This window comes from Choristoneura fumiferana, chromosome 12, assembly GCF_025370935.1.
Source record: "Choristoneura fumiferana chromosome 12, NRCan_CFum_1, whole genome shotgun sequence".
Lineage (NCBI taxonomy): Eukaryota > Metazoa > Arthropoda > Insecta > Lepidoptera > Tortricidae > Choristoneura > Choristoneura fumiferana.
In genome coordinates this window covers 1,924,676-1,938,691 of record NC_133483.1, presented here as the reverse complement: position 1 = coordinate 1,938,691, position 14,016 = coordinate 1,924,676, and the positions used below count along the sequence as shown (strand labels likewise).

Genomic DNA, 14,016 nt, shown 5'->3' with positions numbered 1-14,016 from the left:
TTCCCGCGGGATAGTGAAAACGGAATCCTACGCGGACGAAGTCGCGGGTAACTGCTAGTATTTTCATAATATATCTAATACCCTATTGGATTGGGCCATCGTGAAGTGAAAGTCGTATGATTTTAGATTCGTTATATTGAAACAAGTTACAGCTCTCGAGTTCAGTCGGCTAACAGTGGCACTAAATATAATTAATTTTCACGTACAGTCAAGTGCAAAGATATCGACACGGCCAAAGTTACAAAAAATATGTATACACGACGGGTCTATATTGACTGGTAGAAAATTGTTAGTCATAATGTAATGTTTGACATAACTCTTTTTTTCTCTGAAACCATTTATTTTTCAGAATTGTTATAAAACAAACCTAACCTAGCCTATAGACCATTTAAAAAATTATGAAAAATATACGGTTTCAGCGGGAAAAAAAATTATGACTAACAATAATTATGACAAACATTACATTATGACTTATAAGATAATGACAGTCGAAAGGATCCCATACACGACTTTATGCACTTAACATTAAGGTTGCGTATACACATTTTTGTAACTATTTCCGTGTCGATATCTTTGCACTTGACTGTACTTCAGCCAACCCTAAAAGTCTTCACAATAACAAGGAGCCAACGTTGGTTTTTGTATTGCGCTTTCGACCAGGCGGAGCAGTGCAAAATTAACAAATCACAGTAGATACTTAAAATTTACATCTTGCTCGCTTGCTACGTAATATCTTCGCTTCTCTTCGATGGAAGCCTTGCCTTGGCGAATGTTTTATCACTCATTGATAAATCTGATGGCAGCACAGATATCCGTCACAAACTTTATCAATAGGTGGTGAAAGAGGTACTTAGAGGTAATCAGTCGCGGGAGCGCGCGGGGACTGAAGGGACAAGTTTTTCATTCGATTGCTGCAAGGGTCGCAATGAGGTAAGCAAATACAGAACAGTAAACCATCTTTAACCTTTTCCACGCCAACAACTCATATATACCCATTGCCCATTATTGTATTTGACGTGGCGGCGAAAAGGTTAAAGTAACCTACATTATCCTAAATTCATCAGTCTACCTGTAATCATGATGCATGCATCTGGAGCTCATAAAACAATCGTGGTCTACAAAGCGCTGCCTCTACCCCATGATCAATGTAGAGTCAGATTGTCTACATTCTTCTGGTTGCTCAAAAGGCGCCATCATAAATTCTGTGGTGTTAACGAAAAAGGAGATGAGTCAAAAAATATCTCATCTCCTTATTGCCGTGACACATAATGTTTTGAACTAATGAGTGCAAAAATGTCATTTTTGTATTTTTTTGACTCTTCTCCTTTTTCCTTAGCACCACAGAATTTACGTTGAAGTGGAAACTGGAATGGTGCCTCTTGCCATCTGCAGGGCTACTACGAAACTCGTAACTCGAAGTTCGTATCGTACCATCCCTCTCGCTCTCGTATTAAATAGTATAAGAGTCGGAGGGACCGCACGACACGAACTTCGTGTTTCGACTTTCGTAGTAGCCCTGCTGGCGTCTACAGCAAACGCTCCTCTTCGCTCCGCTCCCCAGGGCTGGCTCTGGGTCTGCATCCCAATACCCCTTAAGTGCCCTTGTTTGATAACGGTCTACTGTCTGTATTTAATGCCGACGACAATCCGCGACCAACGTCCACTGAACACAAATGGATTCCCAGAGGCTGCGCTAGGCGTAAGCGACGTTGGCCACAGCCTGCGGTCTAGCGCCTCGAAAGATTCTCGTTTTTTTTAATCCGCATCTAATGTGTGAGCCATCCTAGGGACTCGCAAAATTTACCCTTCCGACGCCAAATTTACGTCCTGCGCCGCCCCTGAGGATTCTGGGCAGTAAATGTGTCGAATGAAATATCATTCCCATCGATTTCCTCAAAGGGTTTAATTTCAACTGACATGTGACATGAACTTGCTCTTGCTATGACAAAACTAGCCGCGGCTACTCGTGCCAGCTGAGGTTGTTTTCCACCAGAGATGTGCGAGCATGTGTTGCGAGAAATATGTTTGTCAAGAACCGATATATTGTTGTTTCTTTATAAAAATATGGCTGTCCATTGGAGGACAATTTTGCCAGTGTCTAGTAGTTTTTGCCGTTGTACGGTAAAAAAAAATCTAGAAAACGAAATATGAGAGGTAATGGTGGATGAACGATCTGAGGCGTTATATTGTATTCCAATCCAATTTATGACAAGCGTAAACAAAGACGCCATTAACCCGACCATAGACATTTAGTGATGTGAAAACCTGGAACCTATTGCAAAATAATTAAACTTCAGCAAATCGATTATTTATTAATTGAATAGATCAACGTATTTTTGTCTATTTTATTATTTACAATACCTGATTTAATTCCAAAACTGTTTATTCAATTCTAAAAGCAGTAACTATTTTTTTAATTTAAAGGAAAGTAAATAAAAATCGCTTATTCATCCACGCATTAATCGATTTTTAAAATGACAAATTTTCCACCATCTCTACCTACGCTAGTCTATGCTACTACAGATTATACACATGTTTCAATCAAGAAATAACGTCAGATTTTTCAAATGAGAAATATTGAAATCAAATTGATTTTGGTGAAAAAAGTGATTACACATCTAGTTAAAAGACACGAATTATAGATAGATGTGTTATTGATTCGATCCAGTAGGTGTTTATACAAGAATTTTGATGAAATTGGTTTGTTTACACTTTTAATAAATTGGATAGGCATAACGTATAGTAACGCTTCATTTACCTGTCCTCGCTCAGCACAGCTCTAGTGGAAACAGGACAGCGGTGATGAAAAACGCAACGCATCCTCGCACATCTCTGGTGGAAACGCAGCCTAATATGGTACGTCTGTGTCAATGCGAGCACACTACACCGTAGACTAAGGGGCTGTTTCCCCATCCATTGATTAGCGTTAACTGGCGGTTAGGTGTGATGCCGTCTCTATTTGTTTTGTTCGAATAGACGCGAGATGGCATCACATTTAACCGTCGGTTAACGCTTATCAATGGATGGTGAAACAGCCCCTAAATCGTTTGAATCGCAACTATATTGCATCGTCTCAAAAGTTCTCGCCTTCATTCATAAAATAATAATAAACTTATGTTAGCTAAAATATGTTTTGTCCCTTTCTTTACAAGCCAATCACAATATTTTAACTAAGATGTGTTAACTAGTTTATGAATACAAGGGTCACATATAAACTGTCAATATAACAAACAGTGTCCGCGCCTGTTTTCGCGCAGTTCTGACCCGAGCTCATTTCAGTATAAAACCGTCTACCTAAAATTTCATAAATAATTCTATTAAATTTACAATAGAAGTAATATCAAGTAAATACATGGATTAAGAACTAATTTAATTACAGATACACCTACTACCGAAATACAATAAAATACACTTTCTGTCTCGATTCGAAATTAAACATAAACCATCTGTTTACTAACAGGGCATTACGAACAGCTTTTCACTATTCTTACGTCGCTTATTGCGTCTCTTTTATTCTGGAATAGTTAAAAAGAGAGACAAATAGCGACTAGAGTAATGGTGCAACAGTGTAGATTAGACAACTATAAGTTTTCGATACAAACATGATTCAACACCGGAAACGTACAATAAAAACTACTCACTGGATAATGAAATGACTGACTATACTTCGTTCGCCATAGGTTTCCAATGCGTTCAATAGTTATTTCATTAACATACGACCCTGATTCCATCAAACGAAGGACGAGATTAGTCGGCCATTTTCGTTTATCTCCTACGAAACAAAGTCGCGTTTCAAATATAATACAACAAACTAGTTTTTTAAACTACAACTTTATTGCTTGGTCTCGTGTTTACATGACAGTACAGTTGTAAAGCTCAGAGAAGCGATAGCGAATTACTGCTGTAATCATATAAAAAAATAACACTCCGTTGCGTCAAGTTTCCAGCCCTAGTGCTGAAATAACTATTTCATTCACTAGACTGAAAAAGACGCACTTACACCCGCAATACACATTCAAGCATAGAATCGTTCGTCACTTTTACACCTCCACACCAACCCCGAGTGTGCGGAACCGAAAACTAACATCAAACAAATAATTTAAATACTTTTATATAAACAAGAATTCATCGAACAAACAAATTTAACATACCTCGCGCATACCATTCACACTTAACATTGGCTATAATAATTTTAAAAATAAATCATTGTGATACAAAAAGAAAATTATGTAAATAAGGACGACGTACAGTTCAGCCGCCAAGAGTCATCTCGCTCCAACGTGGGCGTCGAAAGGAGACAACCTTGGGGCAACTCCGAAATTCAAAGTTCGTATCATGCCGTCCCTCTTACTCTCCCATTAAATACTTTTAGCTTGATCAAAACAGCACAACACGAAGTTTGAAATTCGTTGTATGTCTTGTGTGTCAACTTATTGATTAGCCAGTGCTCCATAACTTTATATAGTAAAGTACTTCCCACCGCTATCACTGACATGTAATGATTCTATTCTCTTTGGCAGTTGACACTCGAAAATGTAGTCTATGACTGTTAAAAACACCGCTAGCGGAGTGCTGGCTGGTGGGTGCATATAGCGGCTTTGAAATGCAAGTATCGTATCTGTTATGTAGCCACTATTATATGTTATCTGTGGCTTAGCAAATAAGAGTGAGGTAGTAATAAAAACAAATTATTACTATTCTATTACACTCTTATTAGGTACACAAGGTGTTAATTAAATAACTGAAAACCTGAAATTGTTTGTTCAGAATCGATTACACTATATTCTAAAGGAGGTATGTATGTATGTAAACTCTTTATTGCACATAAAAATAAAATAAAAAATAAATGCAAATACAAAAAAAGAAGAGCAAAGTGAGGGAGAATGTGTGTTTTTTTATCTTTTTTTTTTTCACTGTGCCCAGTCTAAAAGTTATGAATGCTTGACGATTAAATTTTAGCGAGATTGCATACAATTTAAATAATTTAATAACTTGCCGTTTTTCTGTTAGTTTGATTTCCTTCTAAAAACGGCGAAGCGTAGAGTTAGAAATTAAGTGCTACTACTGATTTAGGAAAACTTAGAAATATTTTTTGGAATAAACAAATAAATATCATGGGACGGACACTTGGCACCAATTTACCTAGTCCCAATCCCAAAGTAAGCAAATATTGTACTATGGATACTTACATAGATAAATATACACATTAAACATCCATGACCCGAGAACAAACATTCGTATTATTCACACAAATATCTGCCCCGGCCGGGAATCGAAACCGGAACCTCAAGCTACGTAGTCAGGTTCTGTAACCCCTTGGCCATCCGCTCGTCGGGAATAATAAAGGTATTTGACATTATATGCACTAAACTAACTTAAAATAAAAGAAAGGCTGTTGGGGGTGTCTGGGGTTTTCAGTCATTTAATTATCACCTTATACACTTAATTTTCAGTCGGATAGACAGACCAACTGAGCGTGCATTCAGATGATTAACATGTGGCGTTCATGGTGGTCACAGGTGTGACCTATCAGAAGATGTAAACGGGGAAATCCTATATGGCAGTTAAAAATGCGCATCTGTATCCAGATTCATCTGACCAATAGATTAATCAACAAATTATTTACAATAGTCACCGTACTATTCTCGTAATATCTTGTTAAACTACTTGTCAACTTGTAATATATCTATACAATTTTATCGGCATAGTTCATGTGATATCGCTGAATTAGTAACTATAGATTCTCAGTCGCACCTAGCAACTATTAAGGATACATTCGTGTGACTGCAACATAATAGAATTAGTGAAAAGAGTTTTTTACATGGGGCTACAAAAAATCAATCTTATGTCAATGTCATAAAGACTAACAAAAAAAAACTTTTCTCACTTTAAATATAACAAATGATCTTATGTGTAACTGGATTTATCACGCCTCCTTTGTTTTAGACAAAACTACAAGGTAAAATTTGAAACAAAATACAAAATTAGTGTTTCTAGTTCAATGAATGCTGGACAATATAATTGCATTAACTCTATGACGGTTTTGTGACAGGCTGGTTGGTGCCCAAAGTTGTGAGATCCGTGTGTCAATTTTGACATTTGCGTCACGTGTGTGATTGGTCAAATAACTAAATAAGCCAATCGCAAGTTAGAGTGCAACGTCAAACAGACCTCACGATACTAAAGGTGCGGCCACATGCAGTCGCTCGTCGCTCATTTGCAGCGATAAATCTGGTCACGTGACCCCATTTTGAATGTGATTTTGAATTTCCCGCGACTCAAACAAGTAGCGTCAAGTCGCCGCGTCGAGCAGCAGCGACAAGATGGCTGCCTGCAGGAATGAAGTTGGCCTTGGAAGCTCATTTCTTAATCTCATTTAGTAGCCAGTCGTAGCAGTGGTACAAATAAAAGAAATGAAAAAAATATAGTGTTTTTGCCGAAATCGAAGTGGTTTTTTTTCCAGCGATGAAGCTCAACATTTTCAGCTTCGCTATGTGTCACGTGACCAGATTTGGCGCTGGAAACGAGCGTCAAACGACTTGCATGTGGCCGCACCTTAACGGTATCTAGAGATATTTCGCCTGTCAACAAACCCTCTTTACTTTAATTACATTTGTTTAATTTGAGATGTCAATTACATTGACTTTGAGATTAATTTCAGTAACATATGAACATCCTACATTTAAGTCAGACTATACTCAACGCCGTATTTAGATTAGATTAGATTTTTAGAAAAATATGGCTCTGTCCATTGGAGGACAATTTTGCCCGTGTCTAGTAGGTTTTGCCGTTGTACGGTAAAAAAAAAAACTAGAAAACGAAATATGAGAGGTAATGGTGAATGAACGATGACAGCGCGAAAAACCAACGCCGTATTTAGATTCCAAAAAAGTTACCAAAGATGGCCGAACGTCATTGTCACAAGTGTCATTGTAATTGTGACGTTCCAGATGTAACCAACCCATGCACATTAATAAAAAAATGGTCTTATAATATGTTGTTTTTATTTAGACCATTTTAGACCTTAAATGGGTACCGGCAACAGAAAACTTAACAGGAAACAAAAAACTCAAGAACGAAAATTACCACGAGTATAGAAAGCATTCGATCAATCCAAACGTCAGGCCATACTACGAAGTGCAAAATTTGCGAAGTGTATTTTGTTTCTATGATGTGTATTTTTTTTCTCTTTTCTTTTTGTATTTTCTATATGAGTCATGTTACTTGAAATAAATGAATATTATTATTATTATTATTATAAAATTCCAACTTCGTAACTTGCCATTCCGCTGACGCTTAACTTATTTAATACGAGAGTCAGAGGGAAAATACGATACGAACTTCGATTTTCGACTTGCGTGGTAGCCTCCCAGATGTCGAATGAAGTGACAATTGGAGATGTCATGGTGGCCCTGTGGCCGCCATGTTTACCATAGTTTTCCATACGTGATTTGTTGTCAATATTTATGTGCATATCAAAAATATTTATAAATAATTCGCACTCCCAGACCAACACCGCATCAACTCAAAATAATATACCATTCTAATTTAGACTTAAATCAAATTTCTCGAAGGTCTAAATTATAGTGTATTATTTTGAGTTGATGCGGTGTTGGTCTGGGAGTGATATCCACTTTATATTAATAGTATCCAAATGTTGTATAAACCTGAAGTATTGCCACTGTAATATGAACTTTTCTTCTACAGAATAGTTTCAACCAAATATCTGTTGGTGAAAATTAATCATCATCATCCCAGCCTATATACGTCCCAATGCTGGGCACAGACCTCCTCTCAGAACAAGAGGGCTTGGGTGAAATTAATATTTAACTTAAATTCTTTATTTATGCAGTTGCATTTAATTTTAGCTTTACAATTATATATAAATAAGTTACTTTATGTACATTATTTAGAAAAGTTAAAACTTACCGATGCAAAACTTTTTCATTTTATTGGCAACACATGAATAGTTTTTTTGGAATCTATATACGGCGTTGAGTATAATTTAAACAATTGTTTTAACGCAATATATTGTCCTGCATTATTAGACACATTTATATCACGTTTAAAGTTTCACCTTGAATATCGACCTCACACAGCCATGTTTAATTAACCGAGTAACCCTCAGATCAAAGACGAAAATAGCCGCTAAAAACGTTTGAACTGTCGATATTGCATCATTATTTATATTTCATCGGTCATTATTTACCCTTCATTTTGTGTGGGAACAGATACCCTAGGATGAAGACTAGATAACATCTTGTCTACGGGCACACGTTATACTATTAGATGTAGCGACTGTGGGGTCGATTTTTAAAATCAAACCTGTGAAAATAACATTCGGATATGGCGCAAAATAACCGCTAGAATAAAAATTTACACTAAGTATAAAAATTAATTTGAAAGTGTGTGAATTCAAAAATCGACCCCCATAACATATAACATGTGTATCGGATAAGCAACTGTATCACGCCAACGTTTGCCATTAACACTGGTACCATCGTATATGCTTAAATATCATATGACCATAGATTTAGAATATAGTATAGATCGGCAGCAAGAGAAAGGGCGACATTTTATTTTAGATCTAGATAGATAGAGACGGGTGTAGTTATTGTACGACCTGGACAATGCTCGACCGATTTTGTACGACCTAATAATCGGAGCACACTTTTGACAGCAAGCAATCGATTCTCACGATTGATAAGTACACCGAATATTAATAAATTTAGTAGAAAATAACTTAATTTGGTCCTGGCGATTCGCCGGCCGCTACCGCGGCAAGCTCGCGCATTGTGGTCACAATTGGACCTAGCACAACCTAACACAAATCAATGGTCATTCGATTCGATTGGATTCCGATTATAACGAAGTACAATAACAGGTCGAGCATTAACAGGCCCAGCAAAAATTTGGACACCCTAATAATGCACGACCTAATATTGTACGACTTGATAATTCTAATCTAAAAAGAGTTCGTATTATCAGGTCGTACAGAGCAGTACAGGGTCGAGCATTACAGGTCCCCATAGAGACCATTTTTCTTACACGCTATGAGTCCGAAATGACCTATTGAAATTCTTAAACGAAAACTTCTCTCGCACACGCGCAAACAGCCGTCAATTGTGTCTCATACGAGTTCCAAAGCCGATCTACCTAAAACGGCAGTATATTCTATATCTAAGCATACGACAAACCCCGTGTAATCCTATCGTTTAAACCCCTTGATCACACTGAATGAAGTGACGTGCTCTGTACACAGAACAAACCGTCTAAAAGATAAATAAGGCTTTATTAGAAGGTTCCTTTCGAGTTTAATGCTAGTCCTGTATGAAAGGCTACGTACGCATTACGCGGCTAACCGGTTTGAGCGCGCCGTCTCTTTCTCAAGCGATAATTTGAAGAGGGACACGCTAAAATCGAGCGGCTAAGCCTTTTACTGACTGTAGACAAGAGGTTAACAAATTCGTTTAAAACAAGACAGCGGTACGGTCGAATCGTTTAAACTAGGCCAGAGCCTTTAGGGCAGTGTCAGCACTAAATCGTTTGGCGTACACATCACTGCACATTACTGTCAGTCAGCCTCGGCGGCGGCGGTGGCGGCGCGGGCCTCATTTGACCTGCGCTTTCACGTGCTGTAAGAACTCGTAGTAGGAGAAGGCTGACTCCACGCGGTCGTCGACGAGCCGCTCGACGAACAGATGGCGGGACGGAGAGTTGTCTCTGCGGGGGGAGTAAACTCAGATAAGTATTGATGATACATTTAAGTAAATGACTTGATGTATGTAGCAGTGCACAGAATTGATACGGGACTGAACTCATCTTTAGAATATGTATCAATATGGCACTGATGTTTAAACTGTAGATCCACAGTCGCGCGTCCGAAATATGTCCGAGCAAATGAGCGCCACTTTGGTAAATGTGCCTTCTTTTTTCTCAGTACGTTTTGTCAGTGCAAGCGTAACGATGCCCACGTGCGTCTTTAAAAAGTGCAAAAATCACTCGCGAAACGGAACAAATCTGATGGAATATCATACTTTCAGCGAGTATTTGTTGTTTTTTCTATTAAATTCTAATAATCAGAGAGAAATATTGATTTAAATTAATTTTAAAGTCATTTCTAAATTGCTAATTAAAGATAAACGTTGCCAGAATTCCACAACATTGAAAATGCCTTGTCTTTGTCACACGCACAGGAAAGCATGGCGGTAAAACGAAACAGATAAACAACAGACATGGAACAAAGTGTAGTGGGTTGCCGTCACTCTATTTTATTTACCGAGTCGCCTAGCAACGGGTAGCTATGTCGTTTGAATATTTACCTTGAAGTTTGCGATTTTAATTATGTTTTATAAAGCTTCGATAATATAATGTACTGACTGTCTGACTGTGTGGTTTATTCGTTTTTGTGAAGCAATTTATGAACCACAAACCTCAATGAAGCCAACTTTGATAAAGCGCTCGCCAAATCTACACCATATTTTACACTAAAAAAAATCATACTAAGTATTTTAAACTGTTTACAAGGTTTATAATACAGTTTACAATTTATTCACACTAGTCGAGCTTCTTATTATTTAATTACACAACATACGAAGTCCGCCGAATTTCCCGATTTCAATTAACTGTGCTGACAGACAGCCTGCAATTTTTTTTTGAGCTGCGCGCGGCATGCGCTGGCAATGGTTTTAGAAGCAAACAGCCAGAACCAAGGAGGATGAGAATTCAAATTGTTTTTTATTCGAAATACTTGCACAAGTGCTTATATTCGGCGATATTTTTAGAAGCTTTTCTGTAGCTTGCCCGGTTTGCTTATTTATTTATTTATTGTTTGTTTGGGTCAAATCTTGGAAGCTAAATTTGACCCACTTCCAGTAGTCCGATCGACTTGAAATTTGGCATACATATGTAAATTTGGTGACAATACAATAATCTGGTAGTGACAACTTGGTGGTTCTGTCAGAATCGTCTCTGCAGGAGGGAACTTCTCAATAGTTAATAGTACCGACTTGAAGTTTGGTACAGATATGTAGTTTGACGACAATTCAAGTACAGTCAACAAAAAGTACATTCGGCAAAAAAGCTTGTATTAAAAATAAATTTTAACAAAAACTTATTACAAGCATTATATTTATTTGCAGTGTAATGTAACTATGTTTGCTCGGGTGGAATCTTTCAACTCAAATTTGAAGTGGATATCTTCAACCGATTGAGCTGAAATTACACGCATGTATACTTAAATCCGATGACAATGCAATATTATTATAACATGGAGTTGATCTGATGATAAGCTAGCGGGTGACCATAGGAACTCTGTGATAAACGACACGACACATCGAGTTGGACTCGTTTGTCGTCTGACGAGTACTTCGGTAACCAGGGGCATAAAGTAGGTCTAGGTGCAAGCGTTTTGGGCTGTGCGTTGATATTTAACAGTCAGTTAGTCAGTTTATCGTTTTAATTTTATATATATAGACAGTGCGGATTACCCATAAGCAATTAAGCGATTGCTTAGGCATCACGTCTTGGGGGACCATAAACAGCAACAATTTTTTTTTTGTTAGCACATAAAAGGTAAGGCTGTTTGAAAATCCGCTCGCTCGTGCCTCCCATAATCTCATAGTATTTCATAAATATAATATTTCGTCGTAATAAAACTTATTTAAAAATATCGATAAGGGGAGGGGGGCATAGGCGTGCATTGCTTAAGGCATCAAATAGTCTTAATCCGGCTGATATAGATTATCTCGAAAACGGTAAAAACATTTGACTAAAGAAATTAGCTTAAAAGTTACCTTTTAATTTTTTTTTTCATTTAATTGACAAAAACTTTTTATTACAAAAGTCCTCTCCGAAAGTCGAATGCATTCTTTGTTCGACACCTGAATTCGTCCGTCTTAAGAAACGTCAAACTCATCCAAGCAATCTTGCAACGTCGCCTTCAATGTAGCAAGTGAAATTAATCCCTCTGCTTTTCTGATAAGGCTTATATTCATATTCGAGCATGCGTATGTGAAATTGTGGAGTTAGCTGTCAAAGTGTCAACGTTGTGGAGTTTTGCCGCTAGCGAAATTCACTGTAATAGAGTAAAGACTAGGTTCAATTTCGTCACGTATTCTTTTAATTAATTTGTGTGGGTGATACTTTTTGTTACACAAACAAATAAATAGTTCCGACATTCTTTGATGGGGATTTTGTTTGGCATGTGTATCTACAGTTTAATACATCAGTGAATAGGCGTTCTAAGGGCAGACTCTTTGTCAACAGTGGACGTCTTCCGGCTGATGATGAGTAGTGCTCACGGTTCTGCGGGTGTTGCCAAGTAATCTATTTGTTGCGAGCTATCGTCTCGGCTGCGCTGCGCAATGAACAGCTTCGCGACAGTGGCGCCGCTCTGGTGGCGCGGGTGGTGCGGGGCACTTTAATTCACACCACACCTTCACACCTTAGCAGCACACGCCGCACTGGCGGCTGGCGGGGCACTGACCTCAGCAGCACACGCCGCACTGGCGGCTGGCGGGGCACTGACTCAGCAGCACACGCCGCACTGGCGGCTGGCGGGGGCACTGACCTCAGCAGCACACGCCGCACTGGCGGCTGGCGGGGGCACTGACCTCAGCAGCAGCACGCCGCACTGGCGGCTGGCGGGGGCACTGACCTCAGCAGCAGCACGCCGCACTGGCGGCTGACGGGGCACTGACCTCAGCAGCAGCACGCCGCACTGGCGCTGGCGGGGGCACTGACCTCAGCAGCACACGCCGCACTGGCGGCTGGCGGGGGCACTGACCTCAGCAGCACACGCCGCACTGGCGGCTGGCGGGGCACTGACCTCAGCAGCACACGCCGCACTGGCGGCTGGCGGGGCCGGGCGGGGGCACTGACCTCAGCAGCAGCACGCCGCTCTCGACGGCGCGCTCCTCGTTGAGCCTGTCCAGCAGCGCATGCAGCAGCTCGCTCCCTTCGCTGTCGAGCGCGGGCAGCGCGCGCGCCTCGTCGGGCAGCTGGCTGAAGGCGGCGACCCCGAACGTGTCCGAGAGGTAGGCGGGCGACGCGCCGTGGCACACGTAGATTATGAACGTCTCGCCGTCGTCCAGCAGGTACGCGCCGTTCACGCTTATCCTGACGAACAAAAAGTTGAACTGAATAACGACACCGCCCAGGGCGCCCAGTCGCTTGCAGCGAGTCAATTTCAGGATAGGTAGGCAACTTGGCAACCTTGGCAACCGCCCACACCAGCACCGGTTCCCTACTCTGGAATCGACTCACTGCAGACCACATCAGTAAATTTCAAATAAAATATCCCACATGAATTCTAGACTCATGAGATGCGAGCCCGGCTTTGAAACTACAATCCTCTTTTCGAGGGTCCGTCGTCACGAATTCATTGTGGGCAAAAAAACTGCTCCCGAAGCGAGCGCGGCGAGAAGCAAAACGAGCCGCGAATGCTCAACATTTCTCGTGTCTTTCCTTTCGACTCGCCCTGCCAATGGAGCACTATAAATTGTCAGTAAACCATCATCTTCTTACCACGTATGACCAAATGAATGTGTGTTACCTCTGCGCGGAGAGGTGCAGCTGCGGCGGGTCGGGCACGGGGTCGTCGGGGCGCACGTACTGGTGCAGGTCCAGCACGGGGTACAGCGCGGGGTACACGGCGCGCGCCAGCTGCGACAGCGGCAGCGTCTTCAGCGCGCACATGTCGCCCACGCGGTCGTCCAGCCGCGTCGACGTGCCCGTGCGGAACGCTTTCTGATCACAACACTACTCATTAGTATTCAGTTTTGTCGCTCAACTGTAAAAAAGACTATAAGGGGCTGTTTCACCATGCATTGATTAGTGTTAACTGACGGTTAAATGCGATGCCGTCTCCGTCTATTCGAACAAAACAAATAGAGACGGCATCACACCTAACCGCCCGTTAACACTAATCAATGGATGGTGAAACAGCCCCTAAGTAAAATAAAATAATAAAAGTTTATTACCAAAAAACGAATTGATTACAAAAACTAATAGAAA

The 14,016-nt window shown here is 40.2% G+C and overlaps 1 protein-coding gene across 1 annotated transcript in view; it reads right to left on the bottom strand.

Annotated features, from left to right (window-relative positions):
* Nucleotides 1-117: 117 nt before the first annotated feature.
* The window catches only part of LOC141433083 (protein transport protein Sec24A-like), a gene marked incomplete in the record, with an annotated part of 37,998 nt that continues 24,099 nt past the window's right edge, over nucleotides 118-14,016 (bottom strand). Inside the window, 3 exon segments of the mRNA XM_074094908.1 lie at nucleotides 118-9,723; nucleotides 12,883-13,119; nucleotides 13,556-13,749. Coding sequence (XP_073951009.1) covers nucleotides 9,612-9,723; nucleotides 12,883-13,119; nucleotides 13,556-13,749 — 543 coding nt within the window.